Here is an 18,516-nt window from a genome sequence, read left to right on the forward strand (position 1 = left end):
AAGATTATAAATTACATGTTGGTTATAGGATTATAAATTTATTACCACTTTATTTAAAAACCGGTATATGCTAAACATACAAAATATCTTTATAAGAATAGTAAATAAATGTTTGGGCGCATGTATTTGTGGAAAAAAAACCATGTTTTAAGTCTACACTATGCAAAACATACAGACCAAAGAAATATTCATATTTAAAAAAGAAATGAACTGTTTTCCATATAATATCATTTCAACAGCGTAATGTATGAGAAAAATGTGCATTCCATTTATTAATGTATCCTCCACTCAGCTGCATCATTTTTGCAGGATTCAGTTAATTCATTAATTGTAGATATTCAGCAAGCATCTGAATGAAAAGAACAATCTTGAAAACATTCCAAAAATTTCTTGTCTTAAAATAATAGCGACTTCCTTCTGGTCCATCCAAAATTAAGCCGTGCTCCTAGGAGACAGAATACAGGCAAAAACAATATTTAAGACAAAGGGCAAAGTGTAAAAACCTAAGAGAAAAATTCTCATAGAGAAATAGAAACCAGAAAGGGAAATGATGGCTGTGTAATGGACACTCATATTAACTTTATCTATAAATGCCAAAATCCTGTTATAATGCAATAAACTGATACTGCTCTGTTAATCATAGGACTTGTCTTACATTGTATCGACAATTTGAGCCACCAGGGCAGAGAATAGAAAGGGACAGACACCGTCAATAACAATACATGTACAAAACCATAGAACAATTGTAATGAATGTATATTGCAAAGTTGCTTAGAATTGTGTTTTCTTTTATAAAATAATAGAGCTCAATACGCACAAGTACAGTGTGCGAAGTACAATATTGAGCACAATTTGCAGTGTTTTTATCGACAATGCATTTCCCCCATAATTCTAGTGTAATAGCAGGCTTGAGGTGGAGATATACCTAGTGCAATTGCAGTTGATGCATTGAAATGCACGCAATTGCATGTGTGTGTTTGCATCTCAATTGTTAAGGCACAAGTATGCTGCATCAGTAGGTGCAACGATTCCATACAGGAAGCATTGCAACAGCATCATGCATAATTAAGCAGAAGTATAAGCTGCTTTAGATACAAGTATAGGTACGGGACCTATTACCAAGAATGCTCAGGATCTGGGGTTTTCTGGATAACAGATCTTTCCATAATTTGGATCTTCATACCTTAAGTCTACTAAAAAAATTATATAAAACTATATTAAACCCAACAGGCTTGTTTTGCCTCCAATAAGGATTGATAATGTTAATTTGGATAACATACAAAGTACTGTTTGATTATTCCAGAGAAAAAGGAAATCCTTTTTTTAAACATTTGAATTATTTGGATAAAATGGGAGACGCCTTCCAGTAATTTGGAGCTTTCTGGATAATGGGTTTCCAGATAACGGATCCCATACATGTAACTTTAATACATGGCTCTGATTCTCACAATGATCTCTGCTAAAGTTTTGCAACTGCACTTGCAGTTCATAAATGAGCTTAAATGTTTTTCATCGTGCTGCAAGATGGTGAACTTCACCAGGGAACTTAGGCACTGGGCCCGACGTGGTTCAGTATGAAAGATTTGATGGTTGTTTCAGAAAAGCTATATTGCTGCATGAAAAAAAAACCTTGAAGGTGTTCTTATCCAATATATTCTGCATTACTATGACTGGACTTTCTATTGGCAACACAGCAGTACATTTACTGAGGTGAGTACTGTGTATTCTTAATAGAAGTTACTTTATAATCCACACACATAGGATAATGCTTAGAGTTGCACTGGCATCTTGAATTTTTGTCTAAGAAATACATATTACATCATAAACTGAGGGACAATGTATGTTACCTTTGATTCCTTCCTCTGACTGCTGAAGGTAACACAGTGACTTTTGTAGTTACTGTTGTGCTACCCTGCAGGTTTTGGGCAGTGCAGGTGTAAGTTCCATCATCCACAGCCCGAGCTTCATCTATACTCAGAACACTCAGAGATTCTTGCATTAACTGTCCGCCCTGTCTTGTCTGGTGAGTACTTTCTCTGACATATAGAGGCCTTCCAATCTGTAGTAAAGACATACATGTAAAAAACAGTAATACATAGATAATTTGTTGCATTTAAATACGTATAGTCAAATACAAGAGTCCTCTGCACTCAACCCATTATCAATATATTTAAGACAGCGACATTTTGTGTATACTGCTACTAAAAAATGCCTTACCCTTTAAACAAAACAGGGATTGTTTGTCCATATATTGCAATATATTTAAGCTGGCCAACTACGTCAAAGTCATCCCATATCTGGCCAGTCCTATGCTCAATTTTATCTGATTCATTAAGAATTCTATTGCTTCATTATACATTTTACAAAGGAACTTGGTTTTACCTGCAACTTAACTTGCTGCTTTCAAAGTAAACCTCCATACTTGGCTGCCCTTTTATTAGACACCAGTGGGATCACCTGACTATAGCTGGGAAGGGTGGGAGCTACAACATGGAGCTGGTCACTGCTCCTGTATAAACTATAACAAACAAGGGAAAGTTGTACTCACCACTATTTTTTAAAACCATTAGGCGGGGGTGCAATGAGGCTGTGACCACAAAATACATATAGTCAAATACAAGAGTCCTCTGCACTCAACCCATTATCAATATATTTAAGACAGCGACATTTTGTGCATACTGCTACTAAAAAATGCCTTACCCTTTAAACAAAACAGGGATTGTATTGCAATATATGGACAAACAATCCCTGTTTTGTTTAAAGGGTAAGGCATTTTTTAGTAGCAGTATGCACAAAATGTCGCTGTCTTAAATATATTGATAATGGGTTGAGTGCAGAGGAATCTTGTATTTGTCTATATGTTTTTTGTGGTCACACCCTCATTGCACCCCCGCCTAATGATTTTAAAAACTAGTGGTGAGCACAACTTTCCCTTGTTTGTTATAGTTATACAGGAGCAGTGACCAGCTCCATGTTGTAGCTCCCACCCCCTCCAACTATAGTCAGGTGATCCCACTGGTGTCTAATAAAAGGGCAGCCAAGTTTGGGAGGTTTACTTTGAAAGCAGCTAGTAAGTTGCAGGTAAAACGTATTCGTCCCTTTTATAAAATGTATAATTAAACCATAGAATTCTTAATGAATCAGATGAAAATTGAGCATAGGACTTGCCAGATATGGGATGACTGACGTAGTTGGCCAGCTTAAATATATTGCAATATATGGACAAACAATCCCTGTTTTGTTTAAAGGGTAAGGCATTTTTTAGTAGCAGTATGCACAAAATGTCGCTGTCTTAAATATATTGATAATGGGTTGAGTGCAGAGGACTCTTGTATTTGACTATATGTATTTTGTGGTCACAGCCTCATCGCACCCCCGCCTAATGGTTTTAAAAAATAGTGGTGAGCACAACTTTCCCTTGTTTGTTATAGTTTATACAGGAGCAGTGACCAGCTCCATGTTGTAGCTCCCACCCTTCCCAGCTATAGTCAGGTGATCCCACTGGTGTCTAATAAAAGGGCAGCCAAGTATGGAGGTTTACTTTGAAAGCAGCAAGTTAAGTTGCAGGTAAAACCAAGTCCCTTTGTGAAATGTATAATGAAGCAATAGAATTCTTAATGAATCAGATAAAATTGAGCATAGGACTGGCCAGATATGGGATGACTTTGACGTAGTTGGCCAGCTTAAATATATTGCAATATATGGACAAACAATCCCTGTTTTGTTTAAAGGGTAAGGCATTTTTTAGTAGCAGTATGCACAAAATGTCGCTGTCTTAAATATATTGATAATGGGTTGAGTGCAGAGGACTCTTGTATTTGACTATATGTATTTTGTGGTCACAGCCTCATTGCACCCCCGCCTAATGGTTTTAAAAAATAGTGGTGAGCACAACTTTCCCTTGTTTGTTAGCATTTAAATACGTACAATATTGCATTACAATACTGTACAGATCAGTTTTCTTTCATATGAATAAAGGACCTGTAACAATATGACACGTTTGCAGGTGTGCTTTCCAGTTTTTACTTGGCTTCTCTGAATACAAATAAATGAAAACCAAATAAAAATGGTCTCAGAATACCACTCTCTACATCATACTAAAAGTTAATTCAAAGGTTAATTTTTAGTATGTTATAGAAAGGCCAATTCTAAGTAACTTTTCAACTAGTCTTCACAATTTATCTGGAGAGCTTGTGAATAAAGAGCTAAATAGCTCAAAAGCCACAAATGATAAAAAAAAATAAAAAACAATTGCAATTTTTCTCAGAAATCACTCTCTACTTCATACTAACCATTAATTCAAAGGTGAACAACCCCTTTAAGCATCTATCATCTAGCATTGTCTAAACGTCCGTTGTTCAACTCATCTGAATTTAGAACTAGGCCTTACCTGCTGCCCTGGGAACTTCCAGTCAAATTCCATGCTGATCTCCAGTTCGCCCACAACTGTACATGTAACAACAAAATTTTCTCCGGCACGAACTGAACTTGAAGAGGCTGCTATCACAGGTTTGGGTAAAGATGATGGATCTGAAAATAATCATAGAAGTTCAAGTTGAATTCCAGACACTTTGACTGAGAAGTCAAATGCTGAAGTTCTATGTGAATAAGTTTTGCCTGTACAAAATTATTCTAGTCACAGCTACATGGAAAAAAACTGGCTAATTGGTTCTCTCCTTGTCTACGCGGGTTCCCTCCCACATTCCAAAAACATACAGGCGTGTTAATTGGCTCCTACATTTGACCATAGTGTGTGAATGTAAAAGAGACCTTAGATTGTAAATTCCACTTGGGCACGCACTGATGTGAATTATATATATGAATATGATTGAGATCTCCACACTACATTTCGGACTATCTACCCCTTTCGCAATGGACTATGTCTGCACTATATAAATAAAATTAATATGTAAAACCACAGATTTGAAGAGTGCAAAATGTCTTTTTCACATTACTAAAAAAATATAAAACAGAAATCAGATCCCTTATCTGGAAACATGTAATCCAGAAAGTTCAATTATGGAGAGGCCGTCTCCCATAGAGTCCATTATAAGCAAATAATTCTAATTTTTAAATGATTTTCTTTTTCCCTATAATTATAAACCAGTACCTTGTACCTGATGGTAACTAAGCTGCATGAATTCCCATTGGCGGCAAAACAATCCTATAGGGTTGAATGTTTAAGTGATTTTTAATAGGTTTAAGGTGATCCAAATTACACAAAGATCCCTTATCCGGAAAACCACTGGATTTAATATGTAGGATTGTTTCCAGTTTGCAAGGATTCGCCTTCCTGAGCACAACTCATTTAATCGGCAATTCAGCAAGTGTAAAGTAAGATAAGTGTAAACATTAATCAAGTAATACTTGCTGAACTGCTTGCTGTGTAATATACAACATATGTTTTCATGCCTAGACTGCTGCCTGTGTATTTGTATATCTCTTCTGGCCCTGAGCTATCTCATGGCTGCTCTAATACCTCACATTCAATTTGCTTTAATATTCAAATCAAACGTCACATTTCACAAATATTAATATAACGTCTTAGTCCAAATATTAAACAAAAATAATCCTTACAGTGGACATATATCAGCATGTATTTTGTTGACATCTGTCGTAGGTTTCCCCACTCTGCAATGCAATACAACGACCCGGCAAGAGATGGATGAGGCTGATAAATGATGAAACCTTTTTTGACATCATAGGTGATTTTTACTCCATCAACGTTTATCTGTTCAGGGGGAAATTCACGGTGTAATGTCACCTTGGCTTGGGGGTTAGTGACTTGGCAGGGTAGCAGAGTGGGTTGTCTAGTACGCAGCTGGATAACCACATAATAGTCTTCTGTTGGAACAAAGAGCTCTTGAGGGTCTGCATTGAGAAAGAGAAGAAGGAATATATGGTTGTCCATGTGTCATGATGTAAAGATTGATATGTAAAGTTAGCCAAACGTACTGACAATACTACCAAAAAATAAATTTTGTACCATTATAGGTATGTGTATACTGGCTGGATGATGCTGAATGATACATATTTACTATGTACATATATTAGTTGGGTCAACGTTCAGACAGGATTAAAAGCTTCAACTGCTGATATACCATGTCAGTGTCTGCACGATGCATTGGCAGATAAGAAAGCGAAGGGGAGATACAGTTCCTCTTCACTTCCAGCTGCTTTTTTGCCCTAAATGAGTGGCACAATAGAAAGATGGCCATACACTCATGCTTTATCTATTCATTTGGTCCATGAGCCAACCAATCGTATAGCATTTAAAAAATCAAAAAAGTCAATGTATGGCTGCCTTAAAGGGGTGGTTCACCTTCAAGTTAACTTTTAGTATGTTATAATTCTAAGCAACTTTTCAATTGGTCTTCATTATTTATTTGTCATAGTTTTTGAATTATTTGTCTTCTTGTGACTCTTTCCAGCTTTCAAATGGGGGTCACTGACTCCATTTAAAAAAACAAATGCTTTGCAAGGCTACACATGTATTGTTATTGCTTCTTTTTATTTGTTTATTCAGACCCTCCCATATACATATTCCAATGTCTAAATCAAATTAATGCATGTTGCAAAGCCGGGCCAAGCCGGGCAGGCGCCCTAGGCAACCTGGACAGTGGTGGTGACGGCTGACAGCACGCATGGAAGTTTGCGGGCGCATGTGCAGATTGACATTGGCGTGCATGCACAGAATGACGCTGACGCACACATGCAGATTGCCACTGGCGCGCATGCATGGATCGCCTGTGCAAGTTGACGCAAGAGGGCGCACATGAGCAGGATTCAAAAAGACAGATATTGCGCAAGGGAGAGAGGGGACCAGGCTTGGGGTAGGCAACGGAGCAGGTACGTGCCTGGCACCCCCCCAGCTTTGTGCCCTAGACACGTGCCTACTCTGCCTAGCCCTTGGCACACCCCTGCATGGTTGCTAGGGTAATTTGGACCCTAGCAACTAGATTGCTGAAATTGCATACCGGAGAGCTGCTGAATAACAGCTAAAAAACCAATTGCAAATTGTCTCAGAATATCTACATCATACTAAAAGTTAACACAAATGTGAAAAAACACTTTAAAGAAATACTGAAACCAGAAAATAAACTTTTTAAATATCTATCATAACATTATCTTTGAATGCTATTTATAATTTTGCCATAAAAGTATTTGCCTGGTGCTTTTACATTACCTTTCTTACCCCCTTTTTTCCCTGTGAGGGGGCTGCCATATTTGTGCATCAGGAGTCTATTAGCATTAGAAACTCTAACTGACAAGTTGAGCAGAGACAGTCAGGTCAGCAAAACAGTAAGGTTTAGGAACTTTAAGTAACAATTACTTACAAAAGCAGAACTATCAGAAAAAAACGATCAATATGACCTATAGTTAACTTTTCATGTAGATTTATATTTTTTGAAATATTTTTAGTGTCAGTATCACTTTAAGATCCTGTGGAGTTTGCTTTATTGACCTATACAGATGTATTCAAAGTGTTGTTATCCTACTATACAAATCTCCTACACAAATCCTAGTTGGCCAACAAACAAAGTCTATCTTTATAATAGTGATCACACATCAGAACTATCAGAACTAATTCCATAGGTTCAAATGGATGCATTGTCTGAATTTGGAACACCAGATTTAAATCCCACGGAGGACCTATATTTTTAATTTTATGTACAGGGATCTTAGATGAAGGATATATCACTAGACTGAATAGCTGAGGAACCCAAAACCTCCTGGGGCATCAAAAAGAAAAATTCTGAGTTCAGCTTTTTTTTCCTATACTTGAAATCATAGGAATTATAGAGAATAACATGTGTAACTGACTGGTTCAACAGATGTCACTCTGCACAGTAGAATATTTCTTGTAACAAGAGAAGTGAATGATACCTGTTGCCCCCTTGTTTGATTTTATGTCTTACTGTAGTAGGGATGCACCAAATCCAGGATTCGGTTCGGGATTTGGACAGGATTTGGCCTTTTTCAACAGGATTCGGCCGAATCCTTGTGCCTGGCCGAACCGAATCTGAATTTGCATATGTAAATTAGGGGTGGGTATTGAATTCACGTGACTTCTCGTCACAAAAAAATAATTTTTCCCACTTTTTCCTTTCCTGCCCCTAATTTGCATATGCAAATTCGGGTTCGGTATTAGGCCGAATCTTTCACCAAGGATTCGGGGATTTGGCCGAATCCCAAATAGTGGATTCGGTGCATCCCTATACTGTAGTCATGCTATCTAGGTTTATAATGACTGGTTTCTGTTTAAGGTGACTGCCAAACTTCAAAAGTGCGACTTCGACTTAACATCAGTTATCATCAGTTTAATGCATGCCATTTTGCTGATTCCATCTGCCCCAAAATTAGCGATGATTCAAATATGCTTCCCAACCTATTTTGCTGGTGACTGTGGAAAGATGAATCCTCTTTGGAAACTTCAATTACTTCTCCTTTAAGAGATTCTCTAGATTGGTCTCGCACATGAAGTATAAAAGCTGAGATGGTTTGGTTTCTTTCTTTTTCAGTTGTTTCAGTTGTATTGGAGGGGCCTCAGATGTTACTTAATTCACTGCTTCTTTCATAGCTTATAACTTGACTTTTGTTTGCTAGCCTACTAAATGATATTGAAGGAACATTTACAGAATTTTTTAAATTAGATTCTGAGTTTCTACACTGTCGTCTGGGAATTATATTTGTATGTCTTTAATACATTAATGTATCATATATCACACATTTGTTTCTATAATCATTGTGTTTTAATTATACCCCAACCCTTTACATTGTAAGATCTATAAATTAATGTAAAGCTCTGTGTAATTTGCCGGTGCTAAATAAATAAAGGATGATGATACACAGAACACATTCAAATGATGTATCCAGATAAGATTCTGAAGAATATTTAGGGGGTTATTAATTAAAGGTTGAGTTTGTGACATCTGTGAGATTTTTTCTACCTTGAATAAACTCACAACTCAAATGTTTGCTTATTTATGAAAAAACCCAAATGTAAAAAACTTCAATGAATGCAATCAAGGAGGAAAACTTGAACTGATTGAGTCAATCAGTCGTTCACTTTAAAGTTTCTGGTAGACTGCAATTGATGTTTTCCCTTTAACAAACCGTAGCTTTTGAGTGCGGCTGCACCTGCTATAAGTTTGCGTAGATTCAGCTTGGAATAGAAAGTTGTCCCCGCCTGGCCTCCGTACATTGGTCCCCATAGCAACTGAACTGCAGCAGAGAGAGCGCTCAAAAAGAAGCGGAGCACTCTCCTGATAAGCTAAGCAGCAGCTTGTGCAGACTATTCACTGCCATCTCACAGGGTCAGTACATCTGCTTATTTTCTGTTTTATTTCTCTTGGAGGCAGTAATTAGCAATAGATCAGTGGGGGCTGTCAGGCAGACCATCTCTGCTCTAAGGCCATTAGATTCCAGTGCACTAAAAGCTAACTACTTCCTTAAAGGAACAGTAACACCAAAAAATCTAAGCATTTTAAAGCAATGAAAATATCATGTAGTGTTACCTTGCTCTTATTTCTATAAACCATAGTTTATATAAACAAGCTGCTGTGTAGCAATGATGGAAATTGGAAAAAGCCTATATGGCAAAGGATAAATAATGGATAACAGATAACACCATTATTTTCTACAGAGCTTATCTGCTATCTGCTGTGTAACTTGAGCCTTTTCTCCTTTGAATGGCTATCCCCATTGCTACACAGCAGCTTATTTATATAAACAATAGTAGTGTTTCTGAAGCAAACACATCAGTTTTACTAGTGCAAGGCAACACTGCATTATATTTTTGTTACTTTAAAACAATTAATTTTTTTAAAGTTTCTGGTCCTTTAACTACATACATGAGAGCCTATTTTCATACTAATCAGTAAACAGGAAAGCAAATGGATTTCTCTTGTCAACAATGACTATTAGGGTAGAACTACGTGGGCGATTTAGGTCCAATCCGACGCCATGCGACGAAATGCTGGTGTCAAGTCGGATGCGCCGGAAATAAGGTAAGAAATAAAAATGACGGATGCATCCGTCGTGCATCCGTCATGACACTATTTTCGGATGCAGACGCAGCATGCAGTGTCTCATCCGACAGTCGTGCCGTGTCAGATGCATGCTGCGACCACATCCAACATTCCTTCAACTAACCTTATCTTTGTCGCATCCGACTTGACGCCAGTGTTTTTTCACGAGGCATCGGATCGGACCAAAATTTCCCATGTAGTTCTACCCTTAAACAAAAAAGTGCATTAATGTGGTTCATAATAGGCTAATGATGAAGGGCCCATACTGCTCAGGAACTTTCTCTTTGATGCTGCTGAGTGTTTTTAAATGGAAACCAGTAACAGACAGCATTTTTTCTATATGTACCACCATATTTTACTGATACTTTTTCTTGTGGCTTGCACCGAACGGTAGATGGTAGATCTCATGACAGAGTTCGGATGGCAAGAGTAGATCATAGTGTGGCAAAGTCTGGGCACCCCTGTTTTAAGCTGATGTTGACCAACCAGTTTGATGGATTCAGAGTTTTGACTTGCAGATATTTGTTTTGGAATCTTAAGTTGAATGAGTCTGAATTACCTTGATGATTTTCTCGTCAGATTGTGAGTTGAATATAAGTCCCCTGGGCCTTACTAAGAACTTCTGTTCTCTGTTTTTACAGATGAAAGAAGATCCCCAGCAGGCCAGAGACCCTGCTGGAATATGAGATGAGCTTGGATCTCACCCTGACATCTTGTGTTCAGTGGTGTAGCTTTGGGGGCCTAGGCCACCCAGTAAAAAAAAAATTCCTGTACAGAGGAAGAAGACCCGGGCACCCCCTGTGGCTACAGAGTCTGCTTCCTTTGTAGTTACTACATTGCTTGTGCTAACTCGTTACCTGTACTTACCTGTAACAAATACAAAAGTCTTTCCTGTTTTCTCTTCACCATCATGGCAGCCCTCTGTTTTACACTGATAGCCCCCACAACTAAATTCACCAGTATCTGCAGCTGTGGTATTTATGAGCAGAAGCTGACTGTATTTGCCAAAATGTTTGATCCTGAAATAAAAAGATGAAATAGGATTAGAAACAGAATTTTGAAAATATATTAATTACTTTAAATGGAAAAATACCTATTACCAAGTAGCTTTGATCCTAGAGGATAAAGCATTTTGAATTGTCATGTTAGAACATGTCAGAATATAATAGGATAGCCCCACTCCATGTGTCCAAACCTCTAGAAAATTCACTTCACAATTCTGCACTGGCTCAATTAAAGGGGACTTGTTACCCTAAGAAATAATTTATGTTGTTAGTCAAGCAAAATAAACTTCAGTTGTCCTTTTAGTCTTGGAATTCACAATCACAGCAAGCAGGCAGGTGCCATTTTGTGGACACTTATTAAGGCAAGGAGGGGTAGGCAATATATGATAGCTGATATCTTTATGCAAGTTTATAACCGGTATGAATGTTTTATTAAAAAAAGAATTTGAGTTTCATGTTTAATTTGAAAAGGACTTTTATTAAACAGCTTTTTATGTCTGGGTGACAGGTCCCTTAAAGGTGCTAAGGGAAAGGGCCTTATGACAGAGATCCCTTGCATGTTGAAGCAACTCAAGTAAGCAGATTCAGGCAATAATGCATTGGTCATGTGATGCAGTGTATAGCAAATCATGTGTGCTGTGCCACAAGGGAGCTGTGAGGTAGGCAGGTAAAGCAACTTAGAGTATAAACAGATAGGCATATAAGGTTGCACAGCAACTAAGCAGCACTGCATGGTACTCTCACTCATTTGCTTTAGTCTCACAGTTTAGAGGTAAGTGTGTGTCCAGTCTGAGTACAACAGGCGTCTCCTGATTAGCAGCCATGGGCTTATTTTGATTTTGTCCTGCTACAAGTTGGCAAAATGTATTTTAATAGAGTCTTTACAAATGGAATAAATGAGGAAATAACCCTCAAACCTCTTATTCAAGGTCAATATGTATGATACATCTGCTGCAGGGTTTCCGATCCTTGTTTTCCACTGATGCAATGAATCATGTATATTAAAGTACTGTACAGGGACAGATTTATACTCCTGTCCCCTGCTTGTACCCCACCCCCATTTGCCTGCACCTCAAAACCTGCCCCCAGTTACACCTTCCCGAGTTGATTCCATTTATTCCCACTTTACTGAGAACTGTGTGGAGCTGCGATTTTGACAGCATTTTGAATTTTCTGCCAGTGCCAAGTGCAGAAGTGACCTGTGAATGTATGCAGGTAATGTGGTCCTGGAGGGATTTCAGCTCATTCTTGAACAAGACATTGCAGCACTTGTTTGATTATGTTCTGTAGTTGTCTCTTGCAGTGGAAGAAAGACTTTTATTCTAAATTGAAATTGGTATGATGGATTCCAATGATTCCTAAAATATCTTTTTTCCTTTAGATCAGTTAAAGTATAATAGTGTCAGGGGTGCTTCTGCCATGAGTCAAGGTCAGAATGCTGCTTCTCAGGGGCATATCTACAAAGGAAGCAGATTGTGAGGCTGCAAAGCCCTAATTAATGAGCCATTTTTACTATGCATTGGTAAAACAGGACAAACCTCTGCTTATTTAGGGGGGCTCTAAAATTAATTTGCTGTGGGGCCCAATAACCAGGGGCTTAACTATAGAGGAAGCAGATCCTGTGGCTGCAGGGGGCCCAGGAGGCATAGGTGGCCCCATGAGGCTCAAATAATTAGCAATTTCAACATTTATTGGTAAAACAGGGCAATCTGGATATGTTAGGGGCCCTAAAATGAATGTGCTGTGGGGACCAGTAACATCTGGTTACGCCACTGGCATTTTACCAGGTATAGCAAAAAGCCATCAGGTGTTAACTTTAAAGAGGTTGTTCACCTTTAAATTTATATTTGGTATGATGTAGATAGTGATATTGTGGTGCAATTTCAATTGGTTTTATTTGTGGTTCATTTAGCTTTTTATTCAGCAGCTCTCTAGTTTGCAATTTCAGTAGTCTGGTTGCTACCTTAGCAACCTTGCACTATTTTAATTAAGAGACTGGGATATGAAGAGGGAAGGACCCAAAAAGAAAGCTGAGAAATAAAAATCAATAACAATACATTTTGTAGCCTTACAAAGCATTTGTTTTTAGATGGGATCAGTGACCCGCATTTGAAAGCTGGAAAGAGTCAGAAGAAGTAGGCAAATAATAACTATAACAAATACATAACGACAACCAACTGAAAAGTTGCTTAGAATTAGCCATTATTCTAACATATCTAAGTTAACTTAAAGATGAACCACCCCTTTAAGAGCTGAACATCCATTCTTAAACAGGAAATGTGGCTCTCCTATTGTAGGGGAGTACAATAGGAGAACATGTACAGTACAATGATGGCTACCAAGATCAGTATAATTTTTCCTTATTTGTCATGGTGTATGGTAACTTGTGACACTTCTTTATTTAATATAAGCCTCCCACATAGCACAATATATTAAAGTGTTCAGATACTTGCTTGAGCCTTCCTTCATCATCCTCATGTAGGTATTGTGGGTAATTCCATCGCACAGATGTTCCTTTACATCTCAGATCCAAGGTCTGATCAGCCTTTACAGTTATACTATCTCCCACCTGCTGATATTTCCCTCTTTGGAGAACCTGAGAAAGGATAGACCCAGTGTTCTGCACTTGACTTGTCGAAGTAGTTGGCTTGATTTTCTGGCGGCTTTCTTGTTTAGGTTTCTTTGGGGAGGATTTTACTGCAGTTGTAATCGGGGTTTTCTTTGGCCCTTTCTTATCTGTAGCTGTGCTCGCCTTTTCTTTGTCATCACTTTCAACTGGAGCAAACAAATGAATACATTACACATGCAGGTTTTATTTAAGATATAAAAATCAACAACAACAAAAAAGTAATTGGAAATCTTTTAAAAAGTGGTAAAAATGGCATAAACTGAACCTAAAATCTACTTAAGTTTTTCTTTGGTATAAAAGCCCATTCAGTTAAATTTACAAAAAATTACAGAAATTGCAGAGCCTTTTTGGCTCGAAACCCTGCATTTGTTAGGAAACTCGTGTAGGGATTACTTAAAGATTGCATTTGCTGAAAAGTACAAGGAATCTTGAATAGGCCCCTAACAAACGTATGTTAAAATCCAGCAAATGCTCCCATGCAAAAACAAACTCAGGATATGTAAAATCATTGGTTTGACTGTACTTATCAGTAGCATTAACATTAGCTACTGTAACTAGTACTATTATAGTGAGCACTGTACTGGCATCTTGTTTGCTGTCCCTGTGATCTTTTTTTTTTTTTATTTTTTTTTTTAGTACAACAGCATATTTGCAGATGGGCACAATAAAACATTCCTTCTTTACATGTGTATATTACCCAGTTTACATAGATGTTCCTTTCCTTAGTGCTATTTATTCTGTTCTATTGTGCTGTAGCTGAGTCCAGGGTGTCTGCCCATGGGCCCCAGACTTTGTCAAATTTGTCTGGGCAGCCTCGGCTCAGATAGGTCAGTTTATAGAGTGGGAGAGCTTCATTTATCAAAGATTTCCATCTTTTCAGGGTGGATGGGGGTGGGTGGTTGGGTCCCTGTGATATTTGATACAGCTCAGCACTGTTGGCATGTGCAGTAGAGCCAAAATGTATTTTCTCATTTTACAGTCTAAGAGACCCACAAGAGATCACAGGCTTCAGAGCCAGGCCAAAGCTCAATGGAATCCAAGGCAAGCCCCAGTTTGCATCCTCCCACTTGTTCCACAACTGTACCCCCATTCCCGATAACATCTATCTCTCCACAACTTTTCTCCTGTATAGTTGGCAACTTCAACCTCCCTTACTGTCACACACACAACTCTTCTGTCACCATCAGTTGACTTTGAAGTGCAGGGCCGGAGTTGGAGAAGGCAAAAGAGGTATGTGACTAGAGTCCCAGGACCCCCAACAATTGTGAAAGATAGGCAAGAAGATGGCAGCGCTCACAAAAATAGCAACCGGGCTATGTGATTTTAAAGAGTAGGGGGTCTGAAGTTAAAAATTATAATCACTGAGGGGTGATTAAGGCTTTACTTGTCCTTAATGTAAAATTGATATGAATTAGCAGTGTTCTACAAAGTGTCAAAAAATCATGTGCCACCACTTGAAACCATTCCACTGTAATTGTGGGTAAATACCTATATATATATATATATATATATATATATATATATATATATATATATATATATATATATATATATATACACAGTATCAAACTGTTCCTTATTACAAGTGCACTCAGCCTGTGAGTGTACCCACAGAACAGATTTTGGCTCAACTCTTTTTTTCATGCCAAAATCCACTCCCTGAGTTTTGTAATCCCTAAATTGTGCTTACAGGCTGATGCCATGTTTGTGAGTGCACTTGTAAGAAGGCTTAGGCTACTAACCTTAAAGCTGATGAATCTTCAAAGCAGTTTACTAAAACACATCTTTAATATAATTCTTTGCTTTGTAATCCCTAAATTGTGTTTTTATAGGAGACTGTGCTGCTTTCCCAATTTAGTTGGACACATTCAATAGTAAGGATCTGTTATTCCATGTGAAAGAAAGCTTTATGTAGAATTTCAGGGCAACCAATAAAACTCAAAGAATTAAGTATTCTGAATGTTTTCCCTGGAATACTAACTCAAAATATTTATGCTTTTTCGGTGAGCGATACAGTCCAAATGTTGAATGCTTTCAGCAGAGCAAAGCAGTGAATTGATTTAGGGATTCCCACACTCCAGCGAGCAAGTGCCACAACAGAATGTGTTAATTGCCCAACTGGGCTACAGAATAACACGTCCCTGCAAATTGCTGATAAAGCTTCTCCATGAAAAACACAATAAGAGTTTAGCTCCCTCTTATTTGATCCATTTCTGACCTGTTTAAAGGAGAAGGAAAGGTTAAAACTAAGTAAGCCTTATCAGAAAGGTCCATCTAAATATACCAGTAAACCCCCAAAGTAATGTTGCTCTGAGTCCCCTGTCAAAAGAAATACTGCATTTCTTTCCTTCTATTGTGTACACATGGGCTTCTGTATCAGACTTCCTGCCTTCATCTTAAACCTCATTGCCCTGGGCAAGAGCATGCTCAGTTTGCTCCTCTCCGCCCACTTCTCCTTTCTCTACTGTAATCTGAGCCCAGAGCAGGGAGAGACTCAGGCAGGAAGTGATGTCACACCACATTAATACTGCAGCTCCTATTCTAAACAAACAGAGTTTCTAGAGCTTTTTACTCAGGTATGGTAAAACATTCTACAGAATAAATATAGCATTCTAGCTTGCACTATTGCAGCTAATCTATTGGCAATAAAATGCCTCTGTAGCTTTCCTTCTCCTTTAAAGCATCCTACCTCAACATTATAATTACCAGTTTCAAGCTTTCCAGTAATCATTAATATAAAAGTCTTAGTTACAGAATAAAGCAATGTGTTTGTATGTTACATACTTTTGCCATCTGCCCTTTTAGTCTGGCTACCAGTTTTAAAGGGGTTGTTGTAATTGATCCATATTGTATCAGCTATAACAGCTGTCTAATGAAAAACAGAATTTTGCTCAGCAAGGCCAAAGATAAGTAATGTATCAAGTAATTTATCAAGTAATGTATCAAGAAATGTGTCAAGTTATGTATTTTTTCCTTTTTTGACTTCTCGACTTGATGTGATTTTAATAGGTAAAATGCAGGTTCAGCACTTCAAAAAGTGTGAACTGTGTTGTTTTTCAGTACTGTATACTAGCAGCATTTTATTTATTCTGTATTGGTATGTACAAGAATGAAAAAAAATAGTATAAGAGCTGTGCTCTTTCACTATACATTGTTTTCAGACAACATATAAAGATTTATTTTGAGTATAATATTAAATTATAAAATTTTCATGATAATTAAGGAGGCTTTGCAATGGCATAACTATGGGGGCCCAGGACCCCTTATCCAGGACCCCCCCCCTGAAATCACGGGTCACCCGAAACATGGAAACAATCACAGGTCACCCGCAACATTGAAAAAAAAATCATGGATCAACCATGACACACAAAAAAATCTGTAGTGACCCACAATTTTGAGTGCATCAAGGTTACCTGCGGGGATCCATACAGAGGAAACAGATCAGGGCCCCATCCCCTCACAGCCATGGGGTCTGCTTCTTTTGTAGCTGAGCCACTGTGTCTTTGATTCAGCCCCCACCCCCCATTCCATGTTCACGTTGACATGCCTACGGTTGCCACCTGGCCATTATTTTACTGGCCTGACAGGTAAAAATTATGCTTGGCCCCAATGTTACTAATAGGGAAAAAATCTAAATATACAGGAAGGCCGGTATTTTTTTCCAAAAAAGGCAGCAACCCTAGACATGACTGTAAGCTGTCTACAGGTGTACACATGGAGCGAATTTGGGGCAGAGGACATTCTAGTGTGCTTTTTCTGGCCAGAATTTGGTCTTTCCAAGCACTTGCAGGTGATTACAGCCCTGTGAACACAAGTGCACACAAATTCAGCAGAGCTGAACTGTGCCACCAGCCCAGGATCAAAGCTATAGTTGTTATTTCTTATAATTTCAGTGTTTCCTATATCATACACAATATCATATTGTTGTTTGGTGAAAATAATAATGTATATAGGGTCAAATCAGAAAAAATGCTAAAATTCAAATTTTCAAAAAGGCTTTGGGTTTTTACAAATGCACGTGGTGTCTTCTATATGCATTCCAACACACAAAAAAATATTTGAGTGAATGGAACCCATTCCTTCTAGCAATGGAAGGAATAGGAGGAACAAGTAACCTTTGTAAAACTAGCAGCATTCTTTAGGCACCTAGACTCACAATGTGACGTTTTATAGTACATACAGTATATCTATTTACACAAACACTATATAAAACATCAAACAACTTCCATGAACACTCTTATCCATATAAAGCACAGATGTCAAAAGAGCAAGTCTTCCAGGTTTAGAGAGCTACCAATGGATGCTGGGAATTATAATTTAGCCAGAGTTGGAGGGCTGTTGGTTTACTATCCCCACTACAAACGATATGCTTTCCTTCAACAATGTTGATAGTTAATTCTTACCTAGAAGTAAAAGACTGCTGAGCAGGATCAGGAGAAATTTGTAATCCATGGTCAGGCAGAGCTGCCAAGATATTTCACTTCAGTCTGTGAGGGGAACTGTATCTGGATTCCACACTACCCCTCTGTTAGTTTTGAGGGGAGGTGTAGAGGGAGGTGGGGAAAGGACTGACAGGGAGGGGGGGTTGCATACTTGGGATGTAAGAGAGAATCCATTACGATTTCATTAGTTCTTTCTTTGGTGCAGCAAAAGTAGAAACATTTTCTAAATCCAGCTTGCAAATGTGTGTGACAGCGATTATTTAAACTTGTCAGTGTCTTCATTTAAATGTGTGAGCCTTTACATTCATATCTCTTTCATAAGTCTTTCTTTTTTTAAGGGAAACCTTGCATGAGTGTAATTGCAGTGGGAGAAGGTAAGTTTGGGAAATGTGGGTTTCTAAAATGTCTTG

The 18,516-nt window shown here is 38.1% G+C and overlaps 1 protein-coding gene across 1 annotated transcript; it reads right to left on the minus strand.

The window, feature by feature from the left end:
• Positions 1–21: 21 nt before the first annotated feature.
• pdgfrl.2.L (platelet-derived growth factor receptor-like, gene 2 L homeolog) lies at positions 22–18,194 on the minus strand. The gene is made up of 7 exons (XM_018263095.2): positions 18,068–18,194; positions 13,489–13,810; positions 10,899–11,050; positions 5,578–5,871; positions 4,391–4,530; positions 1,848–2,059; positions 22–445 (listed from the first exon to the last, which is right to left on the minus strand). The coding sequence occupies exons 1-7, from the start codon at positions 18,114–18,116 to the stop codon at positions 433–435; spliced, it is 1,182 nt and encodes a 393-aa protein (XP_018118584.1). The 5' UTR covers positions 18,117–18,194; the 3' UTR covers positions 22–432.
• Between the last annotated feature and the right edge of the window lie 322 nt (positions 18,195–18,516).

The sequence above is a fragment of the Xenopus laevis genome, chromosome 5L (genome assembly GCF_017654675.1).
Source record: "Xenopus laevis strain J_2021 chromosome 5L, Xenopus_laevis_v10.1, whole genome shotgun sequence".
Taxonomy (NCBI): Eukaryota; Metazoa; Chordata; class Amphibia; order Anura; family Pipidae; genus Xenopus; species Xenopus laevis.

What these genes read in the sequence shown, in the direction of transcription:
- pdgfrl.2.L (XM_018263095.2), bottom strand. Translation starts at nt 18,116, where the DNA reads ATGGATTACAAATTTCTCCTGATCCTGCTCAGCAGTCTTTTACTTCTA. An exon ending in GACTTTTGTATTTGTTACAG is followed by an intron (nt 5,872 to 10,898) that starts GTAAGTACAGGT and finishes TTCTCAATGCAG; the next exon opens with ACCCTCAAGAGCTCTTTGTT. An exon ending in GGAAGTTCCCAGGGCAGCAG is followed by an intron (nt 2,060 to 4,390) that starts GTAAGGCCTAGT and finishes TCTTTACTACAG; the next exon opens with ATTGGAAGGCCTCTATATGT.